The sequence below is a fragment of the Ruditapes philippinarum genome, unplaced genomic scaffold, assembly GCF_026571515.1.
Source record: "Ruditapes philippinarum isolate M1 unplaced genomic scaffold, ASM2657151v2 ctg98_1_1_1_1, whole genome shotgun sequence".
Lineage (NCBI taxonomy): Eukaryota > Metazoa > Mollusca > Bivalvia > Venerida > Veneridae > Ruditapes > Ruditapes philippinarum.
The window spans coordinates 494,450-508,309 of NW_026857110.1; the positions used below are offsets into that span (position 1 = coordinate 494,450).

At 32.1% G+C, this 13,860-nt stretch overlaps 1 protein-coding gene across 1 annotated transcript; it reads left to right on the plus strand.

The window, feature by feature from the left end:
• Window positions 1–1,544: 1,544 nt before the first annotated feature.
• LOC132748795 (uncharacterized) lies at window positions 1,545–13,569 on the plus strand. The gene is made up of 2 exons (XM_060738430.1): window positions 1,545–2,391; window positions 11,770–13,569. The coding sequence occupies exons 1-2, from the start codon at window positions 1,976–1,978 to the stop codon at window positions 12,665–12,667; spliced, it is 1,314 nt and encodes a 437-aa protein (XP_060594413.1). The 5' UTR covers window positions 1,545–1,975; the 3' UTR covers window positions 12,668–13,569.
• Window positions 13,570–13,860: the final 291 nt, after the last annotated feature.

The window sequence follows — 13,860 nt, forward strand, 5'->3', positions numbered from 1 at the left end:
GCCTTATGGTCAATATGGTATTCTTTCTGTCGGTGAATACTTGTATCACGTCTTAATACACTTGTTACTTTATATAGTATAAACATTGTCTTTCATTGTAACTGATTATGAGTGTCACGTGACTGATTATGAGTTTGCATACCGTGCCCAAAAACTCATATTCATATACGCTCCTGAACACGTGCAAACACTTAACAATGACGTCATATTTTACATTATCAAAACATCATGTTCAGAGGGCGGAATTTTATTCCATGTATACTTTTGATAAGAATCGAATTTCAATTGAATTTAAAACATAGTATTGACAAGACATTTCTGCAATTTAATGATAATAAATATGCCAATATTTTGCTTTGATTAGTATAGCAAGTTTCTCTGTGACCAGGGGTGCATACTTTTAAGCAGCTCAATGCATGTATATAGAAAAGAATCCAACGAAGAAAAGAAAACATTCAATGTAATTTAAGTTGTTGCAATAACCAAAAAGCTAGACACCGTCCGTCATGGTCGCCTGCATTTAATATTTTTTTGAATATTTATAATTATACGGAATATACAATGCGTAACATTCTCTTACCCAACAAACATTCAGACATTAAGATAAATGCGTGGTAATAAATAGACATGATTGAAGGCTTACATAATTTACATATTATAATTGAAGATATTTTAAAGTGATATTTACACTTTAATTCGTTAGATTATAAAGATATATGTTTACCTCATATGTAACTTTTCAATAGCAAAATGTATGAATTTTAGAATAAATAATTAAAGCCTTCAAAAATGTTTTTGAATAATTAATGTATTTTTATCTATTATTATAATAAAACTTTAAAATAATAGGTGAATTATCAAACGCATTGTTTTTAACTGTACTTCATTTTCGGTTTCCGGTCTTGGAAGGGGAAAAACACAAAATCTAAACAAACGCACATGCAATAAATTGTCACGTATTGCATTAAAGTGTGTGTTATATTTCTGTTTTTGTTTGTTTCTTTGTTTTGTTTTGTGTTGTTCCAGGCTTTATGTGTATGGCGTCATACTTGAAAGCAAACCTACAATACGGAGCGTGGTCAGACTGCATGGATGTGCAAGCTGCCTGGCACTTTACTTGTGACAAAAATAACCATTTGAATAGAACTTAGCACATATCTGGAAGAATAACCTGGCTCTTCACTTGTGACAAAAGATAATCATTTGAATAGAGCTTAACACAAACCATGACGAAAGGGCTATTATGCTGATGTATAAATGTGTCTTGTCAACAAAGCGATAAGATATGTTTAAAAACTTCACAAACAAAACAGGCTTGTTATCAATGATTCTAATGAAAAAAGGATTTTTTTAAATCTAGACTGAGGTGAAAAGAATAAAACAAATAGTTTGAGATTGTTTGCTATTACCATTTAGAATGTCACTAAACAAATAGAGGAAGTCGTCTGCTCATAAAAATACCTTGAACTCATCACTGTATCAGTATTATATTTATAGTAACAAAAGTGCTGAATAAATCATTACTGTTAAGATGATGTACAGATGCATCTAAGTGACGCTTGATTCGAGTGCGCTAAATATAACAACACAGTGCTGTATAGGCTGAAACGTTGTTTTTCACCTCTTATCTTGGATGTGTTAAAGGTTAAATTTGAGGAACTTATTTTATGACAACATATTTAAAAAGTGTATAAGCAGTGCAATAAAGTATGTTTATCAGCTCATATAGTCAAAAGAAAAAATTTTCTTTTCGTGCTCGTTAAATATCGTAAAAATTGGAACTACTTTGTGGTATTTTCTGTAAATATATGGATTTAATCTCTAACAGTGATAATATAATTTTGTTTCATGTGTAAAGATACATGTTATTGTAAGTATCTTGAACTTAAGATAATGTTAAATTAAATAAATGCTATATTTATAGGGTGCTATTAACTTTTGTTTGTCGCACGTAACACATCTTATACAAAATAACATGTCATCAAGTTTTAAATACGTTTACATATGTTCGAAAGTTTTCACGTTTGTAATGGCAGTAACTATTGCATTTCTTACGTATATTAGACTTGATTCAACATTGCCTTGGAACGTGAACATTACTTTTACCGATTGGAAAAATGCTTTGGTACAAAAACGCTGCAATGATACAAAATTCCCTTCACAACTAAACACCGAGGGAAATTGGGGTGTAGTTGACGTGAACGAAACAATTTATGTTATTTCTGCATATTATGTTCTGGAAAGGGAAAGAGTGTTTATCATTGGAACAAAGCCTTTCTTTGAAGTTTCGGTTATATGTCAACTTTGGTATACCAGTTTCAAAGATAACAGACGGCATGTCCAACAGACATTGGCAAATGTCGTTGCTCCGATTGGAGCAACTGCGTACAAGTAAGTTGCGTTTATACAAATCCGCAATTTTCACAATTTCACTTTGTTTTTACTCACAAAAGCATATATTTAATGTTTTAGGGCAGCTGTAAAATGTTGTCTTCCAATTTATCTTAGCATCATAATTCTAGTAGTGTTCTGTTCCCTTGAGAGCATTGATGCCGATACAGTTGGGCTTAGTTTCCGCTTTAACTGGTGCTAGTGGGGCAGTTAAAGATGTTGCACGCTCCATATTTTCTGATAAACAAACAAAACCAATCAGAAATTGGTTTTCAATCAATTCAGCCGTTTGTATTTGATTGTATTGCTCTCGATAGAATTCATCATCAGAGCAACATATTATTACTTTATTATTATTTTATCTTATCACCAATCTTTTTGTTGTTTTCTAAAATTCTTATAAATATTACTATTGTAATGTTATTTTTTGTCAAAGCTTTGAAAAATTAATTATTTTTATTTTGCACGATGACCTTCGCAACCCATGTTTTAAAACAATACATACTATACGCGAGTTAATGTTAAAGGAGCCCAACTGAGGTCCAAAAGCTTAAAATACATGAAATTTAAAATTCTATAAAATATCAACTAGGGAACTTAAAGCGGAAAATTTGTAAAACCTAATAAAAAAATATTATAAAACCGACCTCTGTAGAGCGATTTTTAGTCAGATTTGTTTTAAAAAGGTTAAAACGCTTTCCTATTATTGTATAATTTTGCGTAATAAAATGCTTGAGTCATATACAAAAATGAATATCAAAACAAAATATGTGAACTGTCTGAAATTCTGCACTAAACTTACATCAGATTGTACATTAATCTCGTGGAAAAGTAATTCCAATGCGAGCAAAATCTCCCGGCTCAATGTCAAGAGTCGTTCGGCTTTTTAGAATTCTGCGTCATCGACAGCAATTGTTTATTTTATGATAAATTTAAAAGCATTTTGGTGTTTTACACACAGTATACTTACAACTCCTTTTTGTGCTATTTACAAAGCGATTATTTCGATATTATAGCTGGTATAAGAGCTAGTTATCTAACAAGAAAAAATTTAGTTTTACTTTTTGCATTCCATTTAAACCTCAAAATTTTTCACTGCGTCGGGATTAAGTATGTAGGTTATTTAAGTAGGTACAGTTTTTGCGTTGTCAGGCACTTCCATGTCAACCGGGCTGATAACACTGTGTACTTATTCATGTTGAAATTTGTAATACACATTTGCGTAGTAATTAAGCCAATTCACTAAAAGTGACGTTATGCTCCATATCCGCTATCAAGTTCAGCTCAATTGGTAATCTTTAAAAAGAAGCATGCGAGAAGTCTTTTTGCTGCTGTAGAAGATTTGTTTAATTCGAAAATATATTGGGATATTTTTTTCATAAACACAATGAATGGTTATAAATAACAATTATTTAAATAAATAGAATTTATTATTTATATCTATTATAGTATCATACTGAAAGTCTGTTTTACACTTCATATTTTTAAATGTTTTGAATGATTATATGCCGGTAAAATGGACTTTTTTTTCTCGGCGCATTAGGGGTACTTTTTCTTAAAGGGAACAATTTATGTTATGTGATAAAACTAGATTTAAAATAAATGATATACACATGTATATATATTAAAAGTAGTATCAAAATAAAAGTTTCTACAATTTTAAGTCCCTGATTTACATAAAAATGTTTATAACATTTGATTGGAATAAACAGTATATAAAGCTGCATGCCTCCAACCGCAATATGTGAGGAAAATCTTGAGTAAATTTTTGCCATTTGTGCAAAAATATCACCGTTGCGTTATTTAGTCATACCGGTTCAAATGTTTAAGGAGCAGCCCAATTCCGGTGTGGCGTGAATTTTGTCAGACCCGTGAGAAACGTAAGACTTTACGTTCTGCGCATGCGCAGGTAGTTGTCGGACGGGGACGTGAGAAATGTAAGACTTTCTGGTACATTTGTGTGTTAACCTCGTTTAGAAGCTCATTAATTAATCCAAGTGTAGTTCTTCCTTTTATTCATGAGCATAGAGATATTTTCTACGATACCAACTTTTATTTATCTGTGACAACGTATCGTGTGGATGAAATATTGTCCAAATGCAGTCTTTCGACATCGTTCGTTCCCGATGTCGAGTTGATAGAAAATCCTGGAAAATCGAAGAGCTTTGATCGAGGTAAGCTTGTTAAAGTAGCAAAGCGTGACGTAACCGCTGTGAGGAGTTTGCAAAATGGCGCCTTCGATTTTCATTTTTTATACACAGCTTCCGTTATTCTGGTTCCCTGTCCAATTATGGTTCCCATAGACGTGCGCGGGTGACAGTCTACACATCCGTTTTCAGTCAGAATTCCTCAGTTTTTATCGTTATCTTTAAATTCGAAAGGTTGCGATGTGTCCAATTCAGTACTTTTGACGAAAGTTTTCAAAACCATCACTTAGCAGGTACTCGCGTTACCGTAAAGCTCGCTTTGCGAGCAGGCCCTTCGGGCCAGCTCGTCGAGCTCGCTATTAGAATGTGGTTATTTCAAGTATCGATGAAAGTATGTTAGTTTTTATTAATGCTTACAGGTACTGTAGGCCATGTCAGTCTGTTTTAAGAAATGGGCGGTATGTAGCTCAACCTTTCGTTTCTTAATTTTGTTTTAGCCGACCAGCCAGCCGACATCTAGGGGTATGGCACACTTAATTTTACTGATATATTGTCTAATTATATGTATTTGATTTGAATAAGTGTCGGCTCGGCCCTAACATACTCGGCCCCGAGTCAGCTCGGCCCTATTCCAACTCGGCACGGATCAACTCCATAGTCAACTCGGCCCACTTAAAAATTAATTAATCTGATTATCAGTGTTAATATATTGGTTTGTTTTATCACTCTCTGTTGTTGGAACCATATTATTGATATATAGAAAATACATGGTTGATGTGGGGGATGAAAGAAGGTTTATCTGGTGAGCGAGAAAGTGTATCTTGGCGAGATTTAGCGAACCAAGATTCACTTTCGCATCGAACCGGATAATCCTTCTCCATCCCGACATCAACCATGTATTTGATTTATCCTGCTTTAATCAATGTTTTTATAATAATTAGATGGTTTCATTCTTCTTTTTCCCCGATAAAATAGCATCTATATGTGTAGTTTTGTTTTGCTGCTAAACACATGTCGTAATCATATGACGTAATGACTGGAGATAGATAAGTTTATCCGGCAAAGCTTTATCCAGCTGATGATATAGACAGTAGCAGAATAAATGGACTTATTCACAACGTTGAAAGACGTTTTCTTAAATTGTTATTACATTTTTGGTAATAAGAGTTTTCAATGATTTGGGATAATATGAATTCATTACAATCCATCCTTGTGACATTGCAAAATACATTGCCTGTTGATAAATGCATTACATGTTGTTTTATGTATACAAGATAAATAACAAACATTTAAAAATATTTTATATAATAAGTAACAAGTTTATATTTCTTTTTTTATTGAAGATCACTTTAACAAACAAAAAGCATCATTTTGAAGGGAACACATTTGTATTATATTAATTTTTATCATGCAACTGCGATGATAACTGCTCGATCACACTTGACTGATAATTATTTTTGATATCAGGTTAGTAACCTGATATCAAAAATAAGCTCCCCCCATTTTAACAGACTTGTTTCAATAGCTTATTAGCCTTTAATCCAACAATTTTATCTAATATCCTGACAAGTCTATTTGTTATTTTATTCGTTTTCAATTACGAACAGATTAGATAGCGAATAGTTAAGTTTTAAGCACCAATTTAATGAAGTGATTCGTCACAATTTATAAATAATTTTCCAAAATGACATCATCGATATTCACGTCATATTATTTCGATAAACATAACAAACAGGCCAGGCGAATTTTTCTTGGAGAACTTGTAAATATTTACTATGTGCCAGATTGTTATATTGAATTTATAAGTGATCAGCAAATTGTTTCATGCATGTTTATTTTTGATTGCCGGTTTGACTTTGAAACTGAAATTATGCCTGATACTGAATGTTTTGACTTTGACATGTCAAGGAAAAAGTTTTGAAAACAGCTTGCAGTTATCAGAAAAAGTTATGTTTTTTTTTCAAAAAAGTGGGCCGAGTTGGCCTGTGCCCATTTGACCCGTGCCAAGTTGGTAGAGGGCCGAAATCCCCCCCCCCCCCTTTATATTTATTAGTATGTTATTATCAAACACACATTTTGTGAACCACTATCCCTAGTATGGTTCAGGTAGTAAGATAATGCAGCAGTCTAATATTTATTAAATTAAAGCAACAAAGTATGAATCAGGTTTCGCTTAAAATATTTATTTTTTTCATTAATCAACACTTATTTCTGTAGCACCAAGGCTAAGGGGACTTTGATTATATTGAAGTGTATCCCTGAAAAAAGAAGTAAATTCAAGTTATGTTTAGAGTAAAAAAATAGAGTAACTTATACTAGGCTTTAGGGGAGCTAATTCTAGAAATATTGATGCTAGAGTCCAATTGAATTTTTCTTTGAAATAATGCAGTTTTCCTTATGTACACCAGCTGATTTTCTACCCAAAGTGGAAATTTTAGCAATAATTTTTACCTAAATCTAAGGTCCCTTTCTATTAAGTGAGAAATATAACTGGAGTCCCATATGAATTGAGTGATGATAAGGAACATATATAATATTTGAAGTTAAAAGTTAAAAAAATGAAATATCAAATTATATTGCTGCACTAAAACTGAATAGTACAGATGCCAATGCATGAGTGAGTAGCACTGCTCTACATATACTCAAGCTAAAAATTAATTTTGAATTCACCAGCATGCAGCCCTTGTTATGTCGGTTTAGTCGAGCCAGATAAATATTAGGCCCAATATTTTTTAATAAAAGTATACTTTTGGCTCTTAAAGCGGCATGCCTCCAGATGAGCCAAAATATTCAAGAAAATAAAACTTGATAAAAGTGTAGAAAAGAAAAAATGTTTTAAATTCAAGTACGTAATTATACAAATGATAATTTTCATGTTATGATTAAGGACTGGATTTTGCAGTAATTATTGTCAGTGTTTACCAACATATCTCTTACTGTCTTACTAACACAGTGCAAGGTCTTAGGGCTATTTTTGCTTATTTTGATCTCCTTTTTGGTAATTTATGTGGATTGCAAGCAAATTTTGTAAAAAAAAAAATTGTTCACTTCACAACATTTCACATTTAAAATTTTAAATACTTTTTTAGAGCTTTCATTAAAAATAGGATGAATTTGCCAGCTGTTTTAACTTGTTTTGCTTTTAATAAACCTATCCAAAACTATTTATTGTCAACTTTCAACCACAAGTATATACAGGACTTAAAAAATACATGTGTTTGCAAGCATTAAAGATAGTTTATCAAGTGGTCATATATAAGAGGTTTTGGTATTTCTTTTTCATACATGTGTAATTTTAATGCAAAACAGGGGCTCTGACTGCATTATTATTTTATTATTATGTTACATGTATATGATTTTTTGCACAATTATTACATTTTGTGATTTTCCTTAGATAATTTAGGTTGTTTCATGCTACATGTATATGGGTACTTTTTGTCTGCTAAGCATATTTGCAGAGTTATACCCCCTTTCTAGCTCACATGAGCACAAAGTGCTCAGAGGTGTCAGATCTTTTGGTTAGCAGTATGTCTATCTTTTGTCATCTGTCGTTTGTTGTTGTCCTCAATTTATTAAAAAAACGCTACTATAGACCACATGATGGATTTTGACCAATTTTTACAGGAATGATTCTTAGATGGTCCTCAAATAAAGTAAAAATTTCAAAAAAAATCTTCTTCTCTAAAATTTCAAGGTATTTTGTATTTTGCATGAAGCATCTCCTTGTGGGTCTCTACAAACGTTCTGTAAGTCTGACATACCATGATACCCCCTGGACCACCCTGGGCTCACTAAGTTTCTATAGACTAAAATACTTCAGTAAAACAATCAATTAAGCTTTGTGTAAAATTATAATGCCAAAATCTAAGATATTTGTTATGAAGACTTTTGTATCAGACAGTGAGTCACATCAACAAATATTTGGAATTTATGCAGTCTGGAGAAAGAAACCTTAATATATGACTTCATTATTGTTGTAATAATTACACATAGTTACTCCCCTTTGATAAATGATCCTCATTGACCATGCTAATTGTTTAGTCGTATAACAGTTAGATTAAATAAAACATCAGGTAAAGGGGTTTAATACTTATAGATTTAGTTCCATTTAATTTGACTTTGAATAATTAAAATGATTGTTGTCATTTGTTAATGTGTACACAAATATTATAAATTTTCTTATTGACACTCATTGTCAGGGGCGTAGCTGGGTCATTTTAAATATACGCACAAATGTTTACACAGGAGGTCAATAGGGCCCCCTTGCAGGTCCAGGGCAGGGCCCTGGATGGGGTAAAGGGGGCGCAGCTCCCAAAAGCTCTATGGATTTAGACATTTAAGGATGATTCGATTATACAATTTCACGTCCATTTAATATCACATAAATGTGGTTTATATCCTTAAAAAAGGCAATTTTATTAAAGGCATATTACACCCAGGGATCTACTAAATGCTGCCTGTTCTAGCACTGTGTCAATTGCTCGCATTTGAATAAGTGATTTATTTTTTATCATTGGCCCTGTGAAATACCTTTTGTGTTGTGCCAAAGGGGGTAATTGATTTTCCCAATATGCATATAGTAAAAACTTAAAAAATCTTCTTTTAAAGAACCCAAAGAGCTAGAGCTAAGATATTTAGCATGAAACATGTTCTAATGAGTGTCTACCAAGTTTGTTCAAATAAAAGCCCTGGGGTCAAAATTGGCCCCACCCCGGGGTCATTGATTTTCCTTATATGTATGTAGCAAAAACTGAAAAAATCTTCTTTGAAAAAACCGAAATAGCTAGAGTTTAGATATTAAGCATGAAACAACTTCTAGTAAGTGTCTGCAAAATTTGTTTAAATAAAACCCCTGGGGTCAAAACTTGCCCCGCCACAGGGATGTCATTGTTTTTAACTATGTGTTTATAGTAAAAATCTTCTTTAAAAAAACCCATTGACCTTTAGCTTAGATGTTAAGCATGAAACATATACAGGTGAGCGACCTCAGGGCCATCATGGCCCTCTTGTTTATTTATAAAATTTGTGCACATTACTCCTTTTAAACCAGTATGAAACTTTGCAAGATAACAAGATTGAACTTAAGGCAAGCACTTTCACATATTGTACCCGGTTAATGTTTTTTAGTTTCACTATACGAAGTCTTGGTGCAATAAAAAAATTTTCACTTTCACTTTTTCGGGAAACGGATATCTCTAGCACCAATATTGCAAGAATTATCTCCCCATAAATTTAGATTTTTTTACTTGAAATATGTTATTAGTCCCCTACCGGTTTACCGGAGGGGACTTTAGGTTTACCCTCCGTCCGTCTGTCCGTCCGTCTGTCTGTCAGTCCGTCCGTCCACAAAACTGGATCCCGCGATAACTTGAAAAGTACTGAAAATATTTTTATGAAACTTGATATATGGATAGATGGCAGTATGGAGATTATGCACGTCTTTTTCTTTTCTTCCTATGTTGAAAATTCTGGTTGCTATGGCAACAAAAAGGCTGAAAATATGGCATATTTTACACATAAACTGGATCCAGTGATAACGCAAAAAGTACTGGAAATATTTTTATGAAACTTGATATATGGATAGATGGCAGTATGGAGATTATGCACGTCTTTTTTTTTTCTTCCTATGTTGAAAATTCTGGTTGCTATGGCAACAAATAGACTGAAGATATAGCAATTTTTACACATAAACTGGATCCAGTGTTAACACAAAAAGTAATAGAAATATTTTTTATGAAACTTGTAATATGTGTAATAATGAATAATGTTTCTCACGTCTGACATTTTTCACGACCCTCCCGTGAGATTCGTAAGATCTTACATTTTTCACGGGTCTGACGAATCTCACGCTACACCGGTACACGGTTAACTCGGTCAGATAATAGTGCATGGTGATATTGTACTGTAATGTTCACTTTTACTATTTATCGAAACATGAAATAGTAAAACGCTATTCAGAAAAACAATACGGTAATCGATTTATACAATATAAAAGATTAAAACGGAATGAAACATCCACGTAGAGCTAAGTAACGTAAATAAAATTTTCCGATTTTTCTATGTACCGATTTGTTCATTTCGATCTTATTTTTTCGTTTAAGTTATGTCGTATTTTGAAACGGAGCATGCGCAAAATAATTTTTGTAGACTGCTCCTAATGATTTTACGCTTTAAATGAGATTCGTTCATTACAATCAGATACTAAAAAATGGATGCCGCCAGCAGGTGGAGAGGTCTGATGACCTCTCCAATAATCTAAGAGATTTGGACTATTATAACATTTTTTTTGACCAATAACTCCTAATGGAAAATGAATGGGATAAAATATTAAAGATACCTATAATATTTAAAGACTGTCCCATTCTTTTTTGACCATAGTTATGACAAAATGTAAAGTATTTAAACCAGTGCCCTCATCATTTGCACTTTGATGGGCGTAATGTCACTTAAACTGCAAATGAATGGTTATCGGGTTATAGTTATTTGCAGCATACTGATTAAATGTTACTTCATAAAATAATATAAAATGACATACTGTATGCTAAAATAAAGAAAGAAAATAAATAAAGTCATGATTAGGTTTTTCAATTCGCACGCACGCACACACACACACACACACAAACACACACACGCGCGCACACGCACACACTCATACATGCATGGATGCATGCATGCTAAATAGGTAGGTAGGTAGGTAGGGAATTTTTTAGAAAATGGGCATTAATAATTGTCGAAAACAAATCGTTATGTTTATAATATAACGACTTTAAATCGTTATGTTTATAATATAACGACTTTACGTTGGCATCGATGCTGTCATTTGCAAATCAAATTATGAAGTCACTCAATTAATTTTGTCCTTAACATTTCGCTATCTAATTTGTTTATATTTGAAATCGAAATAAAAATGATAAACATTAAATCTTGATTTAAGACTTGCAAGGATATGAGATAAAATAATTATTATAGATTTAAAATGCTAATAGGTAAAAATGAGACTATAACCTATTTAAAAAAGTCCTTTGCAACTGGTGTAGCTTTATTTTTTTATCAGGTTACAGATTACTAACCTGATATCGAAAATAAGTTCAGGCTAGTGTTATCGGGCAGATGTTATGGCGGCTGCATGATATGTTATTGATTGTTTTTGAAGTAATTTCTTATAAATAATCACTCGGTTGTTTGAAAATGAACTGTAAAGTCAGTTAGTTTTTTCTTCTTTTCTTTTCAGTTTCACGTCTACAATCTATGAATGTAAAGTGCAAACGACAGAAAAACAACCCGAGTACGTCTCCCTTGTCATGGCTTCCTGTGAAATCCCAAGAAACCTTTTAAAAGTTCGTGATGCCTCTAAACCAGATGGATATCAGCGTCGTTTTACTGTATGTTTGTCACCAGTGTTTAAATATGATAACATTTTCCAGATGGTCGAGTGGGTTGAACTAAATAGAATTCTTGGTGCTGAAAAGTTTGTTTTTTATAACTACTCAACAGGTGTAAATGTTAATAATGCCATTGAGTATTACGTGAAATTAGGTTTGATTGACGTTATTCAATGGAATTTACCATTTCCTGATATTGAACGTAATATTGAATATTTTGCTCAAAAGGCGGCTATAAATGATTGTATTTTCCGAAATAAAAATGTTTCGGAATTCATCGTCAATATTGATAAAGATGAATACATTATTCCTCATTCTAATGACATCATAACTTGGTCACAGCTGATCGATAAATTTAACAAAAACTATGCCGGTTACGTTGTGAGACACTCATTCTTTCGATTAGACTGGAAGTTGAAGAATCAAAATTTTTCTGAGAAACGTTTTGCAGAAAAATACAATCTAGTAACACTTACCCATTTCGAACACGAGAAAAAAATATGGCCGCCTAACCATCGCTCAAAATATTTTGCCCGAGCAGAAGTTGTTGAGTTTGGAAATGTGCATGAGATTCCACGCGGAAGAATATTTATTGTGCCTCCTGAACTTGCACTAGTGCATCACTATCGAAATATCGGAAAGCCAGAAGACCATGACAAAGTTATTGACTTTACAGTGCTTGTTAAATATGGAGACAATTTGTCAAAACATGTACAAAAGACATGGAAAGCTCTTTCTATCGTGTAACTAGTCAGATTGTGTTATTATTTAAACTCTGGCGAGATTTACTAGTACATACTCATTATTAGGAAGATATGAAAGTTGGCTTAAATCATGGATTCATTCTTCAATTATGTTAAGAAACAAATTAGTATGCTACTTAAACTTGAACTAGAAAAAAATAAAACTTAAGTACCATTATAGTTGAGAATTTAAGTTATGTGGAATAATATCTGTACATGCATTCCAAAAGAAAACAAACCAAAGCAATTTTAAAAAAAAAATGAGACCAATAACTTTATTAAATGTAGTTTATAAGTTAGCTTAAAGCTGCACGCCTCCAGATGAGCAAAAATAGTTCGATAAAATCAAACCTGATAAAAAATGTACTAAGATTCTAGGAAAGGTATAAAAATTCAAAATCTAGTAATAATTTACATGTTATTAGCGATTATTGACCGATTTTTCAGTATTTATAACTATATTTCTACTGCGTTACTAACCCATTACTTTAGGTCTATTTTTGCATATTTTGACCTCTTTATAGCAATTTACATGGGTTCTAAGTGTCATTGATAATGTGTAAATTGCATTCTTTTGGAAACTTTACATTATTATACTATTAAATATATTTTCACATTTTCATGAAAATTAGCATGAATCTGGAGGCGTGCTGCTTTAAGGTTCCATAGCAAATAGACTTAAACTTGTTTAAGATATTTTAGTTTCAAAAAGATCAAATAGATATAATGGTGAGAATACTTAATTATTGCATGATATTATGAAATATACTGAAGATAATGATATACTAGGTTTAGTAATGATGGTAGATTTTGAAAAAGCTTTTGATATTTTATCTTTTACATTTATAGAAAAATGTTTATAACTTTTTCACTTTGGTCCTATTTCTAATACATTAAATACTGAAACTTGTGTTATTTTAAATGTTTTTTTTAATTTTATTATTTCATTTTATTTTTTTATTTTTTATGAAATATTTTCAAAGTTAACTGAAGTTGTAGGCAAGGCGATCCAATTTCCCCTTATATCTTCATTTTATGTGTAGAGCTTTAGGCAATAAAAATAAGACAAAGTATACATAATGAAGGTATACATATAGATGGGAGGAAAATAAAATTAAACAATTTGCTGATGATACTTCACTTTTGCTAGATGGATCAGAAAAGTCTCTTAATACTATTTTAAAGATATTGAATATA